We start from the raw sequence: 23166 nt of genomic DNA on the forward strand, positions 1-23166 counted from the left end.
ACACACCCCTCCATGTAGATGCAGTTCCATTGAGGACCAAACGCTGAGTTCAGCCAGTCAGGCAGCTACGAATCCATCTGGTGATGTTGCTGTCTAACCCACATTTGTGTATCTTATCAAGTTGTAGGTTGCGGTCTACTTTATCAAATGCCTTACTGAAGTCCAAATAAATTATATCCACATTCCTCTGGTCCACTAATTTTGTCACCTGGTCAAAGAATGCAATAAAATTTGCCTGGCATGATCTGTTTTTGACAAACCCATGTTGGCTTTTAGTAATGACTTTGTTTGCCTCTACGTGTTTGCTGATTCGTTGCTTGATTCCTTTTCCAGAATCTTCTCAGGTATGGAGGTCAGGCTGATAGGTCTGTAGTTTTCTGGATTCATTTTTTTTCCTTTTTTGAAGATGGGAACTACTTCAACTCTTTTTCAATCCTCTGGTAGCTCCCCAGAGCTCCAGGATCTTTGAAATATATAGGTCAGTGGTTCTGAGATCACATTTGGCAGTTCCTTCAGAACCCTGGCGTGTAATCTATCTGGTCCTGGTGATTTGAACTCATCTAGGGTGGACAGGTGCTTACTTACCATTTCCTTGTCTATCTTAACCAGTGCTTTTTCTTTTGTTAATTTTTCACTTTTGTTGCAAGCCTTAGTTCATTTTGAGCCTTAGCTTTCCTCACTTCATCTTTGCAGGCTCAGGCTATTTACTGATATTCTGCCTTAGTTACGTGCCCCTTTCCATTTTTTATACTTGTCCTTTTGATCTTTCAATTTATCAGAGTACTTTATGCAACCATGCTATTTTTTTTTTGAGAGCTGTTATTTTTCTTCATTGGTACTGTGCTAGACTAGACTTTTATTATCTGAGTTTTCAAAGTTTCCCAAGCTTCTTGAGTTGTTTTCCCCTTGAGGATTCTCATCCATGGAATCCTTCCCAAGCTCTAAGTTTATTGAAATTAGCTCTCTTAAACTCTTGTTTGACTCTGTTCTATTGCTTGAATAACGTTGAATTCCAATATGGCATGGTCACTCCCCCTCCTCCTCCCAAGGTTCCTGTGATTTCAACACCTATCATTTTATCTGTTAGTGGACATCTCTGTCAGGCGGTAACTCAGTTTATGTACGTAAGAGCTGGTCATGTTACAGCAGTCTCCTGACTCATGCTAATCTGCAGCCAAGCTGTCCTTTAAACACGTCACCCCACGACAACACAGTTGCCGCTCCTCCTCCCTCTTTTGCTGCCTGTCTCAACAAGTAACTGCTCTCCAGCTGCCTCCCCCCAAACGCAATGTGCGCCTGCGCCACCGGAGCCCCAGACCGGCAGGCGAACCGAGACAGGAGAAAGGGCGAGGTCATGACCAAGACGCGGAAGGTGTCCTCGACGCGTGCGCACCACAAGACGTTGGCTCAGCCAAAGGGGCGGATTCGGAGGGGCGCATGCGCAGAAGACGTGGCAGCTGGCGTAGTGACTGGGGCGCCGCCTGTGCTCGGTGTTGTTGGCCGTCAGGATGGACGAGGATATTTTGACAACGCTAAAGATCCTCATAATCGGCGAAAGCGGCGTGGGCAAGTCTAGGTAACTCCCTCCGTAGCTCGGGCCAGTTTCGGCCACCCTGTGTCTTAGCGTCCTTTCTCCCACTGCCGGGCTTCCTTGCCCCACCCACCCCGCCTAGGCCCCGTTTGGGCGCCCCTTCGAGCTAAAGGGCATTTTCTCTGCCAGGAGGGCGTCGTGAGCCGAGTGGGGAGCTTGTTCCCCGACGGTCATTTATATTTACTCGCGAGAAAGTCCTCAGAGTTGGTGGGACTCGCTCTTCACCGAGGGTGCGTCGGCGGGGGAGGCGGGAGGTCTGGGCGATGGAGCACGTCTGAAAGCCGCCACCCCGAATCCCTTCCCTGCGCTTGTAGTTCACCTGTGGCTCAGAGGAGTGTCGCGCTCTGCCCATGCTCAGAGGCACTCCGCTAGTCTTTATTCTGCTTGACTGCGTTTGAAAGCCAGCTGGGAGGCTGAACTTAATGTAGTTGTGGTAGGATGAACGCTGTCAATTTTGGGGTGCTTTCTATAAATGTTGCCCTTGCTGACTTCAGAGAGAGGCGTGGCCTTGCCTTTTTGGGGGGGGGTAGAGGGAGGGGGTGGCAATTTGCTCATGGCTGGCTGCTCAGTCCATAGTACACGTGATTGGTGATTCTTGGATTGCTTACAATAACCTTTGCCTTGCTTGCGATGTATTTCTTACAATCCCCTTGGTATTATTACTTGTGGTGGAGTAATATCTGTAGTGGTATGACATGGCTTAGCTTTACTGCTGTGAGCAGTGTGTTAATCCAGATTTTTAAGAAAAACATCAACTACAAATGAAAAACAAGATGTCCTAAATACAGTAGTGGTGTCTATGAATTCCAGCAGTTAAAGATTATTTCATGTGTTGTTTGTTTTATGTGGTCATCCATCTCAAGTAATAACTGAGTTGCTAACAATGCTAAAAATATAAAAAAGAGAAAGAAAAAAAACCCAAAACAACAAACATAAAACAGTACCTAAAATGTAAACAGATCCACCCATAACAATTAACATAGCCAATGCATTGGCTCAACCCGCCTTCTGATCCCCAGGCTTAGTGGCAGAACCAGTTTTTTAAGTCCTTCAGAAAGACTGATGTGTTCTGGAAGCAATGGTAAACTTATCTGATGTTTGTATTAAGTTGGATTGTGATTCAAGATGTTTTGGTTGTCTGTCACTATTTCCTAGGCCTGTAGACATATGTTCTGTACGGCATTGGCTATGTGATAAAATAGTTTCTAATACCTAAATCTACAATTCAGAAATTACACAAGTGAAAGAAAGTGGGGGGAGGGATGAATGCATGTTTGTACCCCCCCACCCTCCCCCACACATCCTTCCCTTCTTCATTGCCTTGGTATACTATATTTTTTGCAAGTGTTTTGCTAACAGGCAGAGTTTCAAAATACCTTTTGCATTAGATCACCCCCAAGTATATGACTTTAAAAGTTTACATTTTGCAAGGTATTTTTTATCTGTAAATCAATAATGCAAGGCATACTGCAAGCTTCCAAGCTTCTAGGAAAGTAAGCTGAGATTGTACTAGGGATAAAGTTAAGATATTTTGTGGAATATAGCATGAAGGATAAGAGACTGGAAGGGGTGTTTTTTAAGGCAGAGTGTATTTACTTAAACATGAGATGGTGTGTTGAGTATAATTGAACAAGTAGAATACAATCTTTTTTTTTGTTCTTCTGCGGTTGAAACTTGGGTATTTTACTACAGCAGACTCCCAGTGGGATGAAATAGGCAACATGGTGTTCCTAAGAAGTCTTGAGCAACAACTCATGTAATCCTTAACTTGTTAGCTATGCTGATTTATGGGGATTTTCTAGTCTAAAAGATATTGTGAGCAATGAGTTGCCTATTCCTGGAGCAAACTTTGGCCAGATGTGTAAATGTCTATTATTCAACACTTCTTTGTGCAGCTCTCCTTCAAGATTGATTCATATAATCTGCACATCTTTGGTATAGTGAGGTTGAAAGGGTTTTTAAGGCTATTGAAAGAGTTTACAACTTGGATCAGGAAGATGAACTTCCCAGATCACTGGGAATCTATTATTTGTATTCCATGAGTATCTATCTGCAGATATTGTGTTCCCGTGGGTATCTATATATACACTATTGACATCTTAAATCTTAACATTCATTTGATAAATATGCAGTGAAATTGTTTTAATATAAGGGGTTTTTAAAATCACAAATATTATAATCTGATGAAAAAATAAACTTATCTGATATGATGACATAACCTTAAGCTGAACCAGACCATAGTAGTAGTAGGGTTACTGAAAAGAAGATAAACTCTTTCTCCACTTAAACATATGTTTGATGTCTTAGAAATCATATTTTCTTTTTAGATTGAGAAATACATCTGAAATGCTGAGAATGTGCTGTAAGCACAATTACAAAATGACTACTTTGCTACCTGTAGCCAATCATAAAAGGATCACAAGTAATAGGGCAGGCTAATGAGATTGTCTTGGGACATTTTTGCCTCTCTACAATTTTTTCTTTTACAGCAACATGCCCTGCCCCCTTTTTTTGATGGATATACTGCCAAACATAATGCTGGCTATAGTCATCTGATACATTTTTTCCAAATAATGGCAGTGGGGGCCCATGTGGAGAGGAAAGATTATTGTGCTAATTTACTAATTCCTTTTAATTTTTAAAACCTGTAATACAAACCCGTAAATCAGGATGGCCTGGCTCCAAATGGACAAGTATACAGGACAGTAAGCATGTTGGACTCTAGTTTTTGAAGATATCCACCTTGAAGGAGAAGGTGTTCTTTGTTAAAAATGTAACTTGCTTAATAGAGTTTTGAATTGGTAATGAATATTTCCCGCAGAATTTATAAAACCTAATTTCTTTCTCCTCCTCTCTTTTCCTTTGTACAGCCTTTTGTTACGGTTCACAGATAATACATTCGATCCAGAACTTGCAGCGACAATTGGTAAGTTTGTATTGATTGTATTAGCTTGATCAAATATAGAATATGAAGCAGTGCTAACATATTTTGTTGCTTAATAAAATTGGAATCATTGTAATTGAGAAACCTCATTCTGATTCTAGTAGAATTGAAACAGAATACTGATTGCAAACTTTTCATTAAGTATAGGCATCTTACAAAAATTTAACTTTTCTAACAGAATAAAGAAATTAAACAGGAAGCTGCTCCTTATAAGCTTCTCTGTTTACAGTGATTGTTAGCACTTGAATATATCCATATTATTTGAAATATCTGATATATCATTGTATTCAATTTTAATTATACCTTGAATAGACTCACAGAAAAATCAGTCAGACCAGATCTAAAAGAAGCTCTATTACTTTTGATGTTTCTGTTCTTAAAACTATTAAGCTTGATTCCAAAGTGCCATGGTATAATTGTACTGAAGCCTTCACATTACATATGTTGGTTGAATAGTGTTCGTTTCTTCTTTTGCATTTTTTATTGTATATTATCTGTATATACATTTAATATATTGATTTGTGTTGTGTTCTAAACTTTTTGGCCCCCAAAGAAAGCAGAAATTCAACAATCCCCAAATAAAGACAAAATCTAATTCTTGATTTGTTTACATGAACCAACTATGCCTGTCTTTTAAGAGGTTTTTTTTTAGTATATAGTGTGATGCTGTGGAAAGTTGGAAGGGATATCTTATAATCTATTTCACAAAAAGCTGGCATAATGAAGAATGGTAAGAATTTGGTAAAATATGTATTAATCAGAGAATTCTCTTAAGTTTGGCGCATATAAATAAAAAGTATTGACTTTATAACTGTACTTTAGCTTTCAATCTGTTGCTCTGATTGTTTAAATTCAGCTAATATATTAAAAGCTTTCAGAAATTGTATAAATCCTTCAAAAGCTCGGGAACATGTATGAAATATTTTCTTTTGTATTACTAAGCTACAGAGTGACTTACATGTACATGCATGCAAAGGTAGCCCAGAGCAAATTAGCCAGGCAATTATGTAAAAACTATGTCTAATGATTTGAAGGGACCTATTTCACTTGCACTCCCATACATTAAAAGGAGCCTCTTTGAACGGTATGTAGCTCTGCTATTTTTTGCCCTTTGCTTTTATCTTAATTATTTGCATAGTATATGAGGGTTTGTATGATATTGGGACTTTAATGTTTATCCTTTCTTGATGATGGATACATTAATATACTAGAGAGGCCCATTTTTTCTATACTTATAATCTTGAAAAAAATGATTAACATTAACTAGAGTCCTTTTTACAGAATGAACTTTCCTACCTAGTTGCATAATTTTAAGTTATTACATATTTTTACTGTAATGTTATTTTATTTAATGCCTTCAAGATAATGTTGACTCCTAGCAATTGTTTGGAGTTTTCTTGGTAATATTTCAAAAGTGGTTTTCCCTTGCCTTCTTCCTAGTTCTGGCCCAAATTTACACATCTGGCTTCATGCTTAAAATGGGATTAGAACTGACAGTCTCAATTCCCAACCTGGTGCTTTAAGCACTATGTCAAACTGGCCCCCTTAAAAATGCTAATTTGGCTAATATTTGAATATAGTTAACAGATGAAAATTGTGCTATTGATTTTAGAATAGTTTGCAAACTTTTCACATCAAATATCTTATAATTCAGTTTTACAGTATTCATGTTTACTGAAAATACAGCAAAGAAATCTGTTGCAGTTTTTTAGATGCAAAGATATGTGTGATGTGCCTAATAACTACAGAAGCAAGAAGAAGAGATCTGATTCAGATCAGTGAGATGGCCATCATGTTTTGAAGTGTTTTTTTTCCTAGTGGGTTTGTCACTAATTAGATTAATTGGATAAAGCAGCATGTAATCTTAAAGAGCATCTAAAGATGGTATTAATTAGGAGGAAAAACATCTTTTTGTAATGACAATTCAGTTTTCTATATTTTTTAATATTAAAGTAAATGTTTCTGAAACAATGTAATAGACCCTTTAAAATTTACTTGCATATCACTTAACAATACAGTTAATATATTTAGCATTTTGAGTGAAGTTTATAACATTTAACACTGCCCATATAATCAGAATGACTCTGGGTGGTGTACAGTTAAAAGCATAAAAATACAGATTTATAAAATATACTTCAATAAGTATAACAATGTAAAATAAGTTTGTTAGAAACAAGTTGGGTCCCAAACTTCTGCAGTATCAAAACTTAAAAAGAAGTAGGAGAGTGCTGTAAGTCAACAGTTGGTGGAGGAATTTCCTCACAATCCCAGGCAGAAGAGGGTGATGTAGCTCTTAGAAGAAAGATTTGGATGAGGAAAAATGGATAAAGTAATCCAGGACATATAATGTATAATGAACACCAGGAAAGGTTCCATGAAAGGTCACAGGTTCCCTGGGAGATCTTGATTTATTTTTAAAAAAGTAGAGACCAAAGAAAAAACCTCTAACCCCTAACTCTGGATTCACCTGCAGAACCCTGGCAGGAACCAGGGGTTGCATGTACATGTGCCACAGGGAGGCAGGCAAAGTGCAAGCTGAGGGGGGGGGGGCTTGTAGAGAGATGCTGCTGGTGCCTCCCCATCTGCGGCCCCAAGGCTCTCCTTGCCGGTGGTGCACGCCTGTTTTTCGCAGGTGCACCAGCCCAGAGGTCTCTGTCTCAGGGCAGGTGCAGGAGATCCAGGGATGGATTATCTTCAGGGAGCAACGGCAGAACGAGCTACCCAAAAAGGTGGGGGTAGGAAAAGCTTTGTGTTTGTGGAGGCTTTGCCATCAGAATGTTACAAGATCAGAAAAGATTGAGGAGTCCAGATATTAAGGGGAGAAGGGTCTCGGAGATTGCAAAGTATCCGCCCCCCCGCCCCCCCCGCTCCTGGCTGTAGTTTTATATGTACTAATGTTCTGTTACCTTACAACATGATGCCGTGGGTAAAAGTGATTTAACACACACCCCTGACCATCCACAGTAAGTAATGCATTTGCAAAAAGACATACTGTTTTCTTGAATACAGGGCTGTATTTTGCATGAGAGAAATGGTGTATAAAGGGCTGTTCTGCCCCCCTATAATTGTACTGGTTTTATGTTTCTCAGTCATTTTTGCAGAGTTTTTAAAATGAGTGGGCCTCACTTTGTTAGATACTTTTTAGTGAATGAATTATACAGCTACAGAATTGATCATTTTATACCTGAGCCATAAGTTCATTCATCAAGCAGCTTCTTACAAAATTACAAAAAAAAGCAGAAGTTAAAAACAGCATGAATCCCGCAACCACAGATTGTATGTTATGTTATTTGCTCCCTCATTCTCCCTCTGTGTTGCTTGCAACGAAAGACTTTGATGCTTATAAAAATGCAACCCCTCTATGGTTTGTTCTTTAGTGCTGAATTTCTTTGAGAAGATGTGATTAATATTGAGTATTATTTATAATATGTTAAAATACTACTAAATACTACTAAAAGTCTAGTCTTATGTTCTTCCAAATTATTCCACAATAATAGAATAACATGTGATCACTTTCACAATTAGTGCAAACCAATCTGCTTTTCATTCAGCGTTTTTCCTATATAATAATAATAGTAATAGTAATACTAATGATACTAATAATAATAATACTAATGGTGATGATGTTGGAAGGGACCTTGGAAGTCATCTAGTCCAACTCCCTGTTCAGGCAGGAAACCCTATACCATTTCAGACAAATGGCTGTCCAGTCTCTTCCTAAAAACTTCCAGTCCAACCCCCTTCTTGGGCAGGAAAGCCTATACCAGTGATGGTGAATCTTTAGAGACCAAGTGCCCCAAAACCTCCCCGGCCCTGCCCTACCCTGCCCGCTGGGCCACCACCACCTCAGCATCCTGCTGCAGATCGCCCATGCAGCCCTGGAGTGTCATGGTGGCCACGCCCTCCACCCACGCCCTGCAACATCATCTGCACGCAATGGGGTGCAAGGACGAGTCTTGTCCCTGGTGACCGGCTGCCATGTCCTTGGCTGCACTGCTCCATGCAGGCCAGGCCTGGGGGCGACTCTCCTCCGGGGGGGGTACTGGTGAGGAGGGGGAAGCGGGACTGGGGTGACAGTTCACGTGCCCACAGAGAGGGCTCTGAGTACCACCTCTGGCACGTGTGCCAGAGGTTCACCACCACTGGCCTATACCATTTCAGACAAATGGCTGTCCAGTCTCTTCTTAAAAACTTTCAGTGTTGGAGGATTCACAGCTTCTGGAGACAGGTTGTTCCACTGATTACTTGTTCTAACTGTTACGAAGTTTCTCCTTAGTTGCTTCTCTCCTTGATTAGTTTCCATCCATTGTTGCTTCTCTCCTTGATTAGTTTCCATCCGTTGCTTCTTGTCTTGCCTTCGGGTACTTTGGAGAATAGCTTGACTCCCTCTTCTTTGTGGCAGCCCCTGAGATACTGGAACGCTGCTATCATGTCACCCCTCGGTGACATCTCAATATCATGTCTGAAACAACATATTGTGCTCCTGTGTTTTAGGTGTTGACTTCAAAGTGAAAACAATCTCAGTTGATGGAAATAAGGCTAAGCTTGCAATCTGGGTAAGTCTTAATAATAAAATACACGACTCCATTACTGAATGTGTTGTCAGTTTACAACACTATCTGTAAGTAATTATCTTATTTTGGTAAGTGAGATTTCAAAATACTGGTGAATAAGTATGATGTTTTGTTACGTTTAAGCAAAGCATAAAGATTTAATCTTTAGAAGGTTTGTGTGCTTGTAGTTATATTGCTTTCCAGCGTTTGAACTATTTGCAAGGAATGCTGTAATATGAATAATTGGAATATATTCTTTCATGAACTTATTAAGATACTTTTTGTTCTTCCACGTCCGTGTAATAACGATAGAGCGAGGAAAGCCAATTTTTAAAGATCTCAGATTACACAGGAAAAAAAGCACAGCTGCTAGGAAGAGGGCAAGGAAGCAGCACCCTGAAGAGAGAGTTCAGTGGAGAATGCAGCAGCTTCCTCACCTTAGCCCCATGTGTCGTCAGAGCTTGGGTTGGCCAGGCTGCCTTCTTCTTCTCTACATTTGGGTAGGAAAGTCTTGTGCCTCCCTCACACTGAGAGGTGAAGTGCTTTCCTAGCCTAGTTTCTCAGCCTATGCTGAGATGATAACATTATTATTGCTGTTGCTGCCAACCTCGGTGTTCCTTTCCCAGCATAGCCATTCTCTTCCTACCCGATTAGTAGCCAAGGAGCATAAAGGGGCTGCTCATCCACCTGGAATGGGTGACGGTGCTGGGGAGAAAGTTTAAAGGTAAGTAGGGATGCCTGCTTCAGCCATAGCAGTGTCTTTCTCCACCCTGAAGCTGACAGGTCCTGACCTGGGCTGTGACAACAGTTGGATGAGGAATTAGATGCGCAACTTCCAGATTCAGAGTTTCACTTTCTTCTTCCTTCAATCTGTACTGCCAAGCCATGGTCAGCAATCTGCTAGCATACTGCTGGATATCACTCTCCTGCTGCATGTGTCATTGTGGCACCAGCTGCAGAAAGTTATTTTGAAAGATGCACGTGGTCTGTGGGACACAAATTTGAGACTTCTACCCTAATGGATTATTTTAATAATCTGGCAGGTTTATATCTATTTATATCTATAGATTATTAGAAGTTGATATGAGCTCTGTGTCAAGGACTGACTTTTTCCGAAATTAATCTGGTTTGCTAGGAATAACTCTTCTTCCACAGATAGAACTTAGCATTGGTGAGCCAAGTATGGTTATCAAGTGTTTCGATTGTTTATGAAACTGTCTGGGAAATTGCTCTAGAAGAGGCATATAGATAACAGTACAAAATGAAACTGGTTGAATAAAGTCATAACCAGTGTTATGAGCTTATGATACAAGCTGGATTCTCATAACATAATAGGCTAACACATTGACTAGTTTGCAGTTCAAATATTATATGAACAACTGCTTTTTTTAAGGAGGTGAAATACACAGCTTTCTGAATTTTTTTAGGACACTGCAGGTCAAGAGCGATTCAGAACTTTAACACCCAGCTATTACAGAGGAGCACAAGGAGTTATATTGGGTAAATTTATGACTACTCACCGCTTATCTGAAAATACTCTAATTTTATTAAGACTTAAGTTTTTAATTCTTTTGCCTTGATGAAATTCTAGCAGAGTATCTGTCAGCTTTATGGTATTTAGCATTTAACACTGTCAAGTTATTAAGTAAATCTAGTTATTAAGAGTAGGAAACCAGTTCTGTGGGAATTGCTAGAAGGTGGTATAAGCAGTCTTTGGCTTATGTCTATATTTGAGACCAGAATTAGTCGTAAGTGTGGTGGTTGTTAAGTGGGTCATCACACTGATTTTGTTACCTTTTTTGTGGCAGTTGCTAAGGGAACCCATTTTCCTTAATTGATATTTTTTGCCGGAAACTGGAAGTAAATACTGGAGATTGGCAAAAAACACCAAAAATTATAATATGACCAGGGGATGCTGCAAATGGCTGTTGCCAAGCGCCCAAAATGTGATCACGTGACACATTCTCCCCTCTCCCCCCCCCCGCATCCTGTGTGTGTGTGTGTGTGTGTGTGTGTGTGTGTGTGTGTTTGGGGGGGGCATTGGAACTCTGAATTGGATTGTAAATAGCTCTGGGAAAGTCGTTCTTTGAACAGTTGCTAAGATATCAGTTACTAAGTAAGGACTACCTGGACTTCACAATGCATTGTTCCTGATTCTGCTGTTTGTCCGCATCCTGGGGTTCTCAAGAAAGACTTCATTTTTTAATGTCAAAGCAGCTGCAGTTGGTTTCAGTTTGACATGGGGGTGGTAATATTTCTTTTCAGCGAATTCCTTGCTCAGAATTCTTTTCTACTTTGCATATCTAAAGGGGAGAATTTGAAACTGGCAAATCACCAGAAGGGTAATGAAATAATTGCTTGTCTGATTGCTATATCTTTAATCTGAATTTACATATAGATACTTTTATGTAGTAAGAAAGGCATTGATAGGAATTGTGTGCCATCTGTACCACAGTTTCTTCAGAATTAAAATTTGGGGTGGGGTTGTGTTCTCATCGGAAGAAAATGTCAGTTTGGTATAAAAAGTTATCGTAAAAGAATTATCAATCTCCTTTCATTTTCTGACTACTTGATTTGCTGTGTTCAGATTTTCTGATAGTGTAAAAATGTAATAATGAAATAGAGATGGAATTTCTCTATAAGCTATAGTGTATTTGTGTAAGACAGTATCTATGGGTTTAGGCACCGACCCTTGACCATGCCTTCTTTGCCCCCTGCCACCCTCAGCCCTTTTACAACCAGCTTTTTGCCAGCCATCCCCCAGCCATTCTCCTGCGCCAGTTAGCCGCTGGCCCTTCGGCCCAGTCCGTGGCAGGGGCTGGGGGGAGGGGGGGGACTAGCGTGCGATGCAAGTACTGCAGATGCTCCGCAAGTTTTGGGGCCTTTTAGATCTGTCACTAGGACTGGAGGGAGGGGGAGTGGCGGTGTGAGTAGCAGCTGCCGAGGCCAATGGGGAGCAGACAGGCGAGAGTATGTTGCAGGATCCAGGAGGGGTGCCTCAAGGGGGCTTGACAAAGGCAGCTTGGCTCGAAACTCAAATGAAAGAGGGGAGGAGGAGCAAGACTGGTGTGGCTTCTGATGTTGGGAGTGGGGACGGGTGTGCAGGCAAATGGCAAGGCTGGTGCAGCTTCTGCATTGGGGGGGCACAGCAAGAAGATGGCCTGCAACTTCTGCAATTGCAGGTGGCGTGGGGGGTGGGTGCGGCAGGCGAATGGAGGTAGTGCGCAAACTGCCCGTTTGGTGTCAGGCACAGAGGCAGTGGAGGGGAGGGTGGGGGAAAAAGTCACTGCTCCACAGGTTTTTTTTAAGCTGTCAGAAGCTCTGGGCTGAGTAGGCAACAGGCAGGCAGTGGTGGATGGGGGATTCCCATTTTGTCCGCCCTCCCCTCCGTTGCCTGTGCACCTGGACTCTGGCCTGACACTGAACGGGCTGTTTGCACGCTATCTCCGTTTGCCTGCTGTGCCCCCGCCAAGCTGTCCACAATTGCAGAAGCCACCTTGGCCTTGCCGTTAGTCTGCGCACCCCCAGCAACACCAGAAGCCGCACCAGACTTGCTGCTCCTCCCTCCTTTTGTTTGAGTTGCGAGCCAAGCTGTCTTTGCCAAGCTCCCTTGAGGTGCCCCTCCCTCTCGCCTTTCTACCTCCCCAGTGGCCCCAGCGGTGGTTACTTCCACTGCCACTCCCCCTCTCCAGTCCTAGTGACAGATCTACAAGGCCCCAAAACTTGTGCAGCAGCCACAGCACTTTTTAAAAAATCTTGCATCACATGCTGCCCCCCCCCCACCAGTAGCCCCTGCAATTGCCAATCGCATGCTGTCCCCACAGCACCATGGATTCTGCCTGCATCTGATAGACTGGGAGATATTTGTCCTGTGCAGCTGAAGGCCTGGATCAAATGGTGTCTGGGTAAATGAGCTGGGCCAAAGGGTAAGGGGCCATGAGCCCATTGGCCAGGGAGAATGGCTGGGGGAAGGCCAGCAGAGGAGAAAAGCTAGCTGTAAATGGCCTAAGATGGGTGACTGGAGGCGAAGGAGGCATGGCCAAGGGTCCATGCCTAAACGTCCAATTCCGGTATCTACATATGGTTATCCAGATATTTTGTTGTTAACCACATTTTAGCTTTCTTCTTCACTGAGACTAGGCAGTTCAGCGTTCTTAGATTTGGTTTTAAACTCATAATAAAACTTATTTTGAGCATTAATATCAAATAAAACAATTTAGTATAACTGCTTAGTTAGATTTATATAGCTATGAGTAATGATTATCTAGATGTTGGTAATGTAATAATTTAAACGGTTATGAACAGGAGAGAAAGGCAGTAATATTGTAGTTTGAATTTGAAAATAATTGACTTAATGTTGACAAGAATTGAATTGTTATGGTAATAACCATGCAAATTTTTATTTCAGTTTATGATGTCACAAGAAGAGATACATTTACTAAACTAGACAATTGGTTAACTGAATTGGAAACATATTGCACAAGATACGACATAGTTAAAATGCTGGTTGGAAACAAAATAGATAAGGTAGGTTGATTAAAACTTACCAGTGGCATATAAACTCTGTGTGTGTGTGTGTGTGTGTGTGTGTGTGAGAGAGAGAGAGAGAGAGAGAGAGAGAGAGAGAGAGAGAGAGAGAGATCATCTAATTGTTCTACCTTTTTAAAACAGGAAAACAGAGAAGTTGACAGAAATGAAGGTCTTAAGTTTGCCCGAAAACATTCCATGTTATTTATAGGTGAGTTCTTGAAATGAACTATGATGAAGCAATTTGCAGTTTGTACAATAAAATGATACAATAGCAGCAATTATGTAGACTGAACTATGTAATGTAATAGATGAAACATATATAAAGCCCCGAGGTATTCAGAAAAGATCCAGATATTTTCAATATCTTTATAAGCAGAATGCATGGTCCTGCTATCTCTTCCAGGCACGGAATTTCTCTTTTCTTCTGACAAAACAATAAGTAATCTGTTTCTAACGCAAAGGACATTAGACCATGTTGGTTACAGCCTGACTGAGATGGATATTTTTTTGATAAGGTTGAACTTGGAGGGCAAACAAAAGTATTAAATGATAAAACATGATAGAAGAGTATAAAGCTGCTTTAATCGTGACTTGCTGGGGATTTTTTTTGGCTAAAATTAATAGTTATTACAAAGCTATCCTGTAGTGCATATTTATAGCAGAATGCACTTCAAGGAATGATAACGGAACAGGCAATCCCCAACTTAGGATGGTAGAGGAACCATATAGTCGTAAAATGGGTCAGTCACATGACCAACCTGATTTTACAATTTATTTTTGCTGCAGCAGCAGCAGCCATTAAGTGAAAGCATTGATCATAAAACTGCCACCATGGTTGTTTAAGTTGAAATGCCCCAGTGAACCAGTGGTTTGTTAGGGTTGGGGTTTTGCCAAAAACTGGAGAAAAATGATTTTTGGCAAATGGTCGCATGATTAGAAGATGCTGCAAATGGCTGTAAATGCAACCTAGCTGCCAAATGCCTGAAGTTCAGTCATATGGGGTGGGGTGGGGTTTTTTTTTTGACCACTGGAACTTCAAATCCAGGTCATAAGTAGGTCTGTTTAAATTGTCACTAATTGACCCAGTCGTAAGTTGAGAAGTACCTGTAGCAGCCTCCTGGTTTCATGCATGGTCCTAAAATAATGAAAGGTAATCCCAGTGAAATGACAGAAAGGTTCAGTCTTTGAATTATTAACACTTTCCGTGAATTTTGTGCCCTGTTTTACAGCAAACTTTTTTTGTGTCTCCCTAATTCATGAGTGTTTTCTAATAGCCTGGAAATGGGCTTCCATGATGAATGAGAACAAAATCTAAGCATATTCTCCTGAAAGCATTTTTGTTCATGGTTTCACTTGCCTGCACTTTCTGACTTTCAGTTTCACTGATACCTACTTAGAACTCTCTTTAAGTTTTAAATTAAACTCCCCAGGGTAGAATCTTGCTTATTTCTTTTCAAGTGTCTGGCAAGTGTAAAAAAGTTGCACAAATAATTAAGAAAAGACTGGAATGCATTGCTAAGGAAGAAGATTGTCTTTCAGCTTGTCCTCAGATATTTTCCTCTACACGACATATTCACTGAAGTGATAATGTGAAATTGCTTTCAGTGTACCCAGGTAGTCTAACCTGAATATCTATGTTTCTAAATCTTCAGCAACACAGTGGCTTTCGTAGCAAATTAATCTATGGCCATTGAAAACAGAAACAGTGATAACTATAGAAGTAATTAAAAATTTCACTAGTTTTCATAAAATTTAACTTGGGGGAGAAAGTACAGATTTTTGGTTTGTCATGAAAAAAACCCTGTTTCCCAGATGGGTTTGTATTTGATTGCCTTTTCATAAAGTAGTCTCATCTCTGTCAAACAAATAGTGATGGGTAATGTGTAGCCTTTACACACTGCTCCTGCCCTTTTGTACAGGCCTTGCAAGCAATGAAATTGTGGCAATGAAATTGAGTTAACAAGCTACTAATTTTCAATCATTCATTCTTCTGCTTGCCTTTTAAAATAAAGACTAAAATGGTTGCATCACATCTGGTATGTTCAGCTCAGTCCTTTCAGTGTTTTATGACCAGGGTTTCTTGAGTTCCATAGTTTGGAAAAAATACATTTAAAAGAACCCTCCGTAAGTGTACCCAAAATTATATACATTTCCTCCAACAGTGGTGCATTTTATTAGTGCTGCAGATTTATAGGATGGCTTTCATGTTCTAGAGAAGATGCAATAATGTACATGTACAATGAAGTCTTTTTTTAATATTACCACAATTTTATTTCCCCACCCTGTCTCCCTTTTAGAGGCAAGTGCAAAAACATGTGACGGCGTACAATGTGCATTTGAAGAACTTGTTGAGAAAATAATTCAGACTCCTGGACTGTGGGAAAGTGAAAGTCAAAACAGAGGTGTAAAGTTATCGAACAATGAAGAGGGCTATCGGGGTGCCTGTGGTGGCTATTGTTCTGTGTTATAAACTCTGTAGGATTATTTACTTATTTAAGAGGTAGAAATATCCTCTGTACATAAACTCATATCTGCTATTTTAGGGACCTTGCAGTTTGCACATATTTGTGTAGTGTGGCAGGGAACATTTTCCTTGGAAAATGTATTCTGCAGCTTTTTCAATGGAGAAATGTTGTGATAAGCATGCCAACATTGCAACATTCTAGTTTTTTTTTTTAAAATTCATATTATCCCATTTTGCTAGGGACACACTCATATTTCTTAACTTTATCATGGAATATTTGGACAACTTTACATTGACTGTAAAATCTGACTGGTCTCTAACCCAAATCACAGGATTGTTTGAGATACATCTCAAATGATGCAAGCAGATAGAAGTAAAACATGCACTTCTTACTGGCAATTGCTTTTTCTAACCTGTTTAATAGCATGATGATACAATCTTTTTTTAGCTATAAGCAACACCTTTTTTAGCTTGTAACTTGTCCTGGGTGATTGTGAACTTCAAGGGAAGGGAAAGGATCACTTTTTAACTGATCACTGCAATAACTGTACTTTGGATCACAAAATTCACAATGCAAATCTGTAGGAGGATGCTTTCTGGTTAAGGGCTTCACAGAGTCCCATTGTTAATCATCTTGCCAAGTTTTGAACGTTCACTGTGTTACTAGTGTAATTTGGACTCGGTATCTCAAAAACTACTGCGCCTTGATGTTTGAAAGCCTTGAATTAAATGGTTGTTGCATTTGCAGCTATTGGCTCTGATCCATAATTGTTGAAGGTATCTCCTGGATATGTGTGTCTGTGTAAGGAATATGCTGTTTTGTTGAGGTTTTGCTGTAACAAACAGCCTGTCACTGGCTTGTTTCAGAGGACTTGTATTGTTAATAAAAAAAATTTGACCGTATTCTTTATTCCCCTCTAATATCTTGCTCATGTATGAATGAATTTTGTAAATCATAATGCAAGGACTACTTCCATTATATGCAATACTGATACCCATTCTTATTAAAATTAATAATCTAAGTAAGCAATTTAAAATATTGTGCAGTTTCTTATAAATAGGAAATAGACATGTTTATATATTTTTGTACACTTTACAAACTATTGTTGGTTTTTCAACCAATAATAGCCTGCTGTTCCGATTTGAACGCACTTCACTTATAATATTTCATTTTCTTTACATTTTTAGAAAACCATGGAGATTACTCTAATGAAAAATAACATTTAAAATAACAGTATTTCATATGCATTGCATTACACATTATATAATGCCACTTGATTTCCATCTCTTTTGCTGAGTAAATTATAGATCTGCAAACTGGCATGTTTCTTTGTAATGCAGGTAAGGGAAGAATGAAATTTTATTGTTGAAAAGTGTTTTTAAGGTTGTAATAAAGATTTGTGAAGCAGGAATACATCCCATTAAAAACAGGATTTACTTAAGTTTCCCCCTGATGTTGTTCAGACCCACTTGATATTTTGGATTAATTTGAGGAATAGGCATTTTTTTTCAAAAATCCCCATTTTCTACCCCAAGGTAAAACTCAAATTGTGTGTCTAAAAAAGTAAAGCCCTTTGAATTATAGAAATAAAATCCTTTCATGTTTTATGCTTTTTTATGCTTTGTCTGGGAAAAAGAGATGCAGAATTTTTCAAGACACCAAACTTGGCACTCTAATCAGTGAATATACAAAAGTAGTCCACAGTAATTGAAAATTGCCCTAGACACCACATATATGAATGGAAAAAACTAATCTTTTATTGGAATGTTGTATAGAACGGGAATTATAAAGTCTCATTCAAGTACCTCCCTGAAAATTAATTAAAATTAAATTAATAAATCATTTGATATCATCTATAGTTATACCTAATACAAAGTTGAAAACATACCCATCCTTCCAGCAAATAGCCTGTGTCTGCTTGATTGGAGGGGGGAAGCATTGATGGGGGGGTAAGTACAGTTTTGAGGGACGCAGTGACTCAGTGGGTTAGGACACTGAGCTTGTCGATCGGAAGGTTGGCAGTTTGGCGGGTCGAATCCCGAGTGCCGCGTAACAGAGTGAGCGCCTGTTACTCGTCCCAGCTTCTGCCAACCTAGCAGTTCGAACGCATGTAAAAATGCAAGTAGAAAAATAGGGACCACTACGGTGGGAAGGTAACAGCGTTCTGTGTGCCTTTGGCGTCTAGTCATGCCGGCCACATGACCACGGAGACGTCCTCGGACAAGTGCTGGCTTTTCGGCTTTGAAACGGAGATGAGCACCGGCCCCTAGAGTCGGAAACGACTAGCACGCATGTGCGGGGGAACCTTTACCTTACCTTTAAGCACAGTTTTGAGTTAAAAAAATAAGGCAGACTACATTAACTGTCATTTTATCTCATTCTTTTTTCACGAATGAAGGCAAATATATGTGTCCTGGTATAATTTTTTTGTTTTTTCTTCTGATCAGTCATGCCTGATTGTTATACACTTATTTTCCTTAGTATCCTATTAAATGAGAGAATCCAATTTTGATAACGTCAGAAATCCATAAGGAAACCCCATACCGGAGAAGGTATACATTCAGGAAAATGGGAGCTGAGTTAATAAAAAGTATGGATGAAGCTTAAGGCACTAATTTTATAGGTTGAGTTCTAGAGGCTACATCTCAAAATGACTCCAGGCCTTGCCCACTTTACTCTCAATGTGCCCTTCAGAGGCTAATGTTGCCCTTGAGCAAACAGAATTCATGGATAAAGTTGTGTTCATTTCAGTTTATTAAGCCTTAATATTAAGCCTTGGCACATCTTTGAAAGGGTTAAAATTGAATCCCTATTGATCATTTTAAAAGTGTACTCTTTGAAGGAAGATTGGCCTATTAAGCAAATTTGTTGCTTAGATTAGCATCTTTTTGGAAAGTATGGAGAACCAGCTACTTAGGTTAGTTGGTAAGGAAAACAGAGTACAATCAAATGTATGGTTATGTTATAAAAATTACTTTGCAAAGGTTTTCTGTCCTCAGTGGTCTTTGGTATATCTTGGTTGAAAATGAGCTGCTGTACTGGTTCAGGTATTTCCCTAAACTAGATTCAGTCTAGTATTTTGGTATCTATTTGAAATAATGGCGTGATTTAATAAAGACATGTGGTGTAAGGTAGTTTTTCTGGACATAATTAAGATCTTGAAATATTAAAATTGCTCTCTCATAGAAAGCTTCTAAATATTTGGTTTTGCAGAATTCTTTTCTTACCAGTGTTCATCTGAACCCACTTTTTGAACCCAAATCCACATTCCTAGGAATGCTGCATCTACTCCTTTGACAACAAAGTGATGTACAACTGTAAAATGAACATTTTTCACTTAACAGCCATAAGCAGTAAAATGGTAATTGTCTCTTAGCTGTGAAGATAGATAAAACTGAAATAGACTGCACAACAGGAAGTAGCAAATCTGAGAAAGTATGGGCATAAAATACCTAGAACTACATAATAAGCAAAGCTTTTGCTGGGTACACATCTGTGAGGAAGTACACAAATGCAATCCATCATAGCATTTTGCTATTCTATGAGCAAGTTAGTGTAATACAAGATTTGGTTTGACAGGATGCTCACTGAAAAATATGCTTGAACAAACCAAAGTGTTTACATTTTTCAAAAATAACACTAAAGTAATGGTAGATTTCTTACTTCAGTGTTACACAGCAAAAAAATGAAGTCAACTGAGTCTAGTCTGAAGGAGCTATTTCTCCCCAACTCCCATTTATGTGGGTATGTGTTCCTATCTCCATATCGCCTTGTTTCTTTATATGTACATATTGTAAATGTTAAAAAGATAGCCAATAGGTGGTCTGAAATGAAATAGACAATATTTTCTTCTAGTTGAGAAAACTCGAACTCCTGGGAATAGCACTTGAGTACATTGTGTACCATCCTTCGATCATGGTCGACTCATGTAATCTTAATATTTATGGGAGATCACAGTAGGTCCTTTTACCAGCAGAAGAAGCTCACCAAAGGCATTTCTTACCAAGAGGAAGAAAAAATTTGGACTCCACCTTCAGCAATGGTAGAAGACTACTCATATTAGTTGTACATAAGTTTCTGAAACATCTGCCTCTTTAGAAGTTGCTGAATGAAGACTCCTTGCCATCATGACTTGTCATTCAGATTCCCCCCCCCCGCAATCCTCTAAAACATTGACTATTAGAGGTTATCATATTAAAAGGAACACACTATTAGCAATAACACTTATATACCACTTCATAATGATTTATTTTTATAGGATTCATTTTTTGAGCTTTCAAAATTATGTAAAGTATTGCCTTCTCTACATTTCTCTGAAGCCAGGTTTGGATTCTTAAAAAGGTTTTATTTCTTAAAATGCCAGGAATAAATAAACAGGTAATTCAGTGCTGAAAAATTTACTTAATGTGGATTTTACTAACAGGTCATGCCAATCCAATAAAATGGGAGAGAACATTTGAAATAGTATCTTCTGAGGTATGACTAACCATGAACTAATCAAGGAATAAAGAGCTGTGGAATAGACAGCCACAGTTCCTACCTAAAGATTATGCAGATCTGGAGAAAATATGCTGATGCAAAGACATCACACTGACAAAAAGGACTTATATTGTTAAAGCTATGCTTTTCCTAGTCATGTGGCTTTATGAACTGGATCATCAGGCTGAATCGAAAGTGCAATGCTTTTGAACTGTAGCCCTGGAGAATATGAGAATATCTTGGAAGCCAAGAAGAACAAATCATTTTGTGCAAGAAGAAATAACCAAAGTGCTTATTGGAAGCACTAAGAATAGATTAGGTCATTATTTCTCAACCTCGGGAACTTCAAGGCACGTCGACTTCAACTCCCAGAATTACTCAGCTAGCCATGGCTGGCTAGAGAATTCTGGGAGTTGAAGTTCACATGAAGTTCCCAAGGTTGAGAAATCCTGGGTTAGGTATTTTAGACACATGATATGAATGCCACAATCATTGGAGAATCTTGATGCCTGGAAGAACTAAAGGCAATCAGTAAAGAAGCTGATAGAAGACAAGATGGCTGGATACTGTTACTGATAGTTCATATGTAAATTTAGAAGAACCCAAAGAAACAGTTATTCTGGCAAAGCGATGCCCATCTGACCGGGAAGATAACAATATTGGCAAGAAGATCATTAAAATCAGGCTGCCTGATATCTTGTATCAATCTGGGAGACAGTGCATGGATAGTTTATAGTTTATAGTTTATTATATTTGTATACCGCCCTTCTCCCGAAGGACTCAGGGCGGTGAACAGGGCACATATAAAATACAAGGTACAAAAGTTAAAAAGAGAATTAAATACAAAGCCCAAGCTAAAACAATAATAATAATGTAAAAAACCACAATAAAAAACCCCAACACATCCCCCATCAGGATACCTTTGTGCATGCAGTTACTAGTCAAACTTCCATTTTCCCAAGTCTTAAGTCTATTAGACAGAACTACTTTCCTTCTCCCTTTTCAAAAAGTTTCCATTCAGTGTCTGGAAAACATTAATCCTGCTCCCCTCTTCATCACCACTCTCTCATGCTGTCTTAGCACTTTATTTAAAAAAAAAAGATGACTTACCGTGTGATGGAGGAGAGAGTTTATAACCAAGATACTTCCCCCCCTTGTAATATTCATTTGTGTATAAATAAATAGCAATCTCTAATTCTTGATTAAAACTGCTATATATACTCTCTTCTCTGCGAAAGCACAATTTATCCATTTGCATTTGGTCTTCTGGATCACTAGAAAAGATAATTTCTATAGCTTTATACATATGTCTTCACTTGAGAGTGCACACATGCAAGTTTATTTGCTTTAATGTATACTCTGCCCAAAATGGCATTCACAGCACTCTGACCTTCAGTCTCCTCCACCAAAACAGCTTGGTGAAGTAGGCTGAGATGGAGAAACACAGGAATGACATACAGCATGTATATAGCAGCTCCCTCATTGAACAATTCATAGTCTCTTGCAAAGAAGCAAAATAATTGTAGCTTGTCTAATCTTTGGTTTGTTTCCCTCTTTTTTTAGTTAGCTTAGAAACAAGCCCAAATCCCACACAATTATATTTTATACATGCTGTTAAAGCTTAGTTTGTTTAATGAGTGGTGGGAAAAACAACATGGGTCAATAACAGACATCAGGCTGGGTATCAAACAAAATGTTGGCTGGGCTTAAACAGCATAGCAAGCAAAATTCAGCACAACCCTATTATTGCAGTGTAATGTATGGGGTCAAAAGCAATATAGCCTTGAGTCAACACAAATTTTGTATGCTATTTCTTGCCCTTAATTACTTCTTTGCTCATAGGCAATGAATATAGCTTGTTACGGTATATTGAACACTGCATACCTGAGAATATTTAGAAGAAAGAAAAAGAAAGTATGAAAAGATAAGAAAGAGACACAACATACTGCGTAAGGTGGTCCTCCTGAAAAGGGCAGGCAAAAAGAAGAAATGTTTGCAATCATTCCTGGGGGTATAACCATCTCCTAAGTCAGCCCCAAAACGAGGCATTTCTGATATCAAAGAAAGCCAAGTAAGTCAGAATGGGAAATCAAAAGAAGTGCAATGGAACCAGCCCAGGTTCATGAACTATTGTGATGTATGCAGTGCTTTTTTTGTAAAAGAAAAAGGTGCTGGAACTCACACGTCATACAACCTGCCTTGCCTACCCTACAAGGTTCCATCCAAAAAAGGTGCCGGAACTCCGTTCTGAGCGTTCTATGAGAAAAAAAGCCCTGGATGTATGACTTCCTGGGCTGTCTTTTTGAATGCTTTTGTCCCAGAAGTCTTGTTATGGACAAGATTGAGAGTAAAGTGAGGTGGAACTACTCAGAAGTCTGTACTACTATTCTTAGAATTTGCAAAATGCAGCCAAATTTATTCATGGTGAAATTTTTAAAATGCTTCAGGAAATGAAGTACCTTTTTAGCATAAGTACTTTAGCAAATTTTCATGCAGCTTTAGCAGAGATCATTGCATTTTCTTTGCAAATCTTGTCTCTTTTCATGTTATTACATAAAGAAATAAAAAGAGACTTCGGTCTCTGTTGTACTCACTTCTGTCAGA

General features: G+C 39.3%; 1 protein-coding gene across 1 annotated transcript; it reads left to right on the forward strand.

Moving 5' to 3' along the window:
- Positions 1-1348: 1348 nt before the first annotated feature.
- Positions 1349-16985, forward strand: RAB18 (RAB18, member RAS oncogene family). The gene is made up of 7 exons (XM_083378342.1): positions 1349-1576; positions 4462-4517; positions 9030-9091; positions 10516-10588; positions 13497-13615; positions 13760-13826; positions 15916-16985. The coding sequence occupies exons 1-7, from the start codon at positions 1509-1511 to the stop codon at positions 16086-16088; spliced, it is 618 nt and encodes a 205-aa protein (XP_083234468.1). The 5' UTR covers positions 1349-1508; the 3' UTR covers positions 16089-16985.
- The last annotated feature ends 6181 nt before the right edge of the window (positions 16986-23166 follow it).

The sequence above is a fragment of the Vipera ursinii genome (genome assembly GCF_947247035.1).
Source record: "Vipera ursinii genome assembly, chromosome: Z".
NCBI lineage: Eukaryota > Metazoa > Chordata > Lepidosauria > Squamata > Viperidae > Vipera > Vipera ursinii.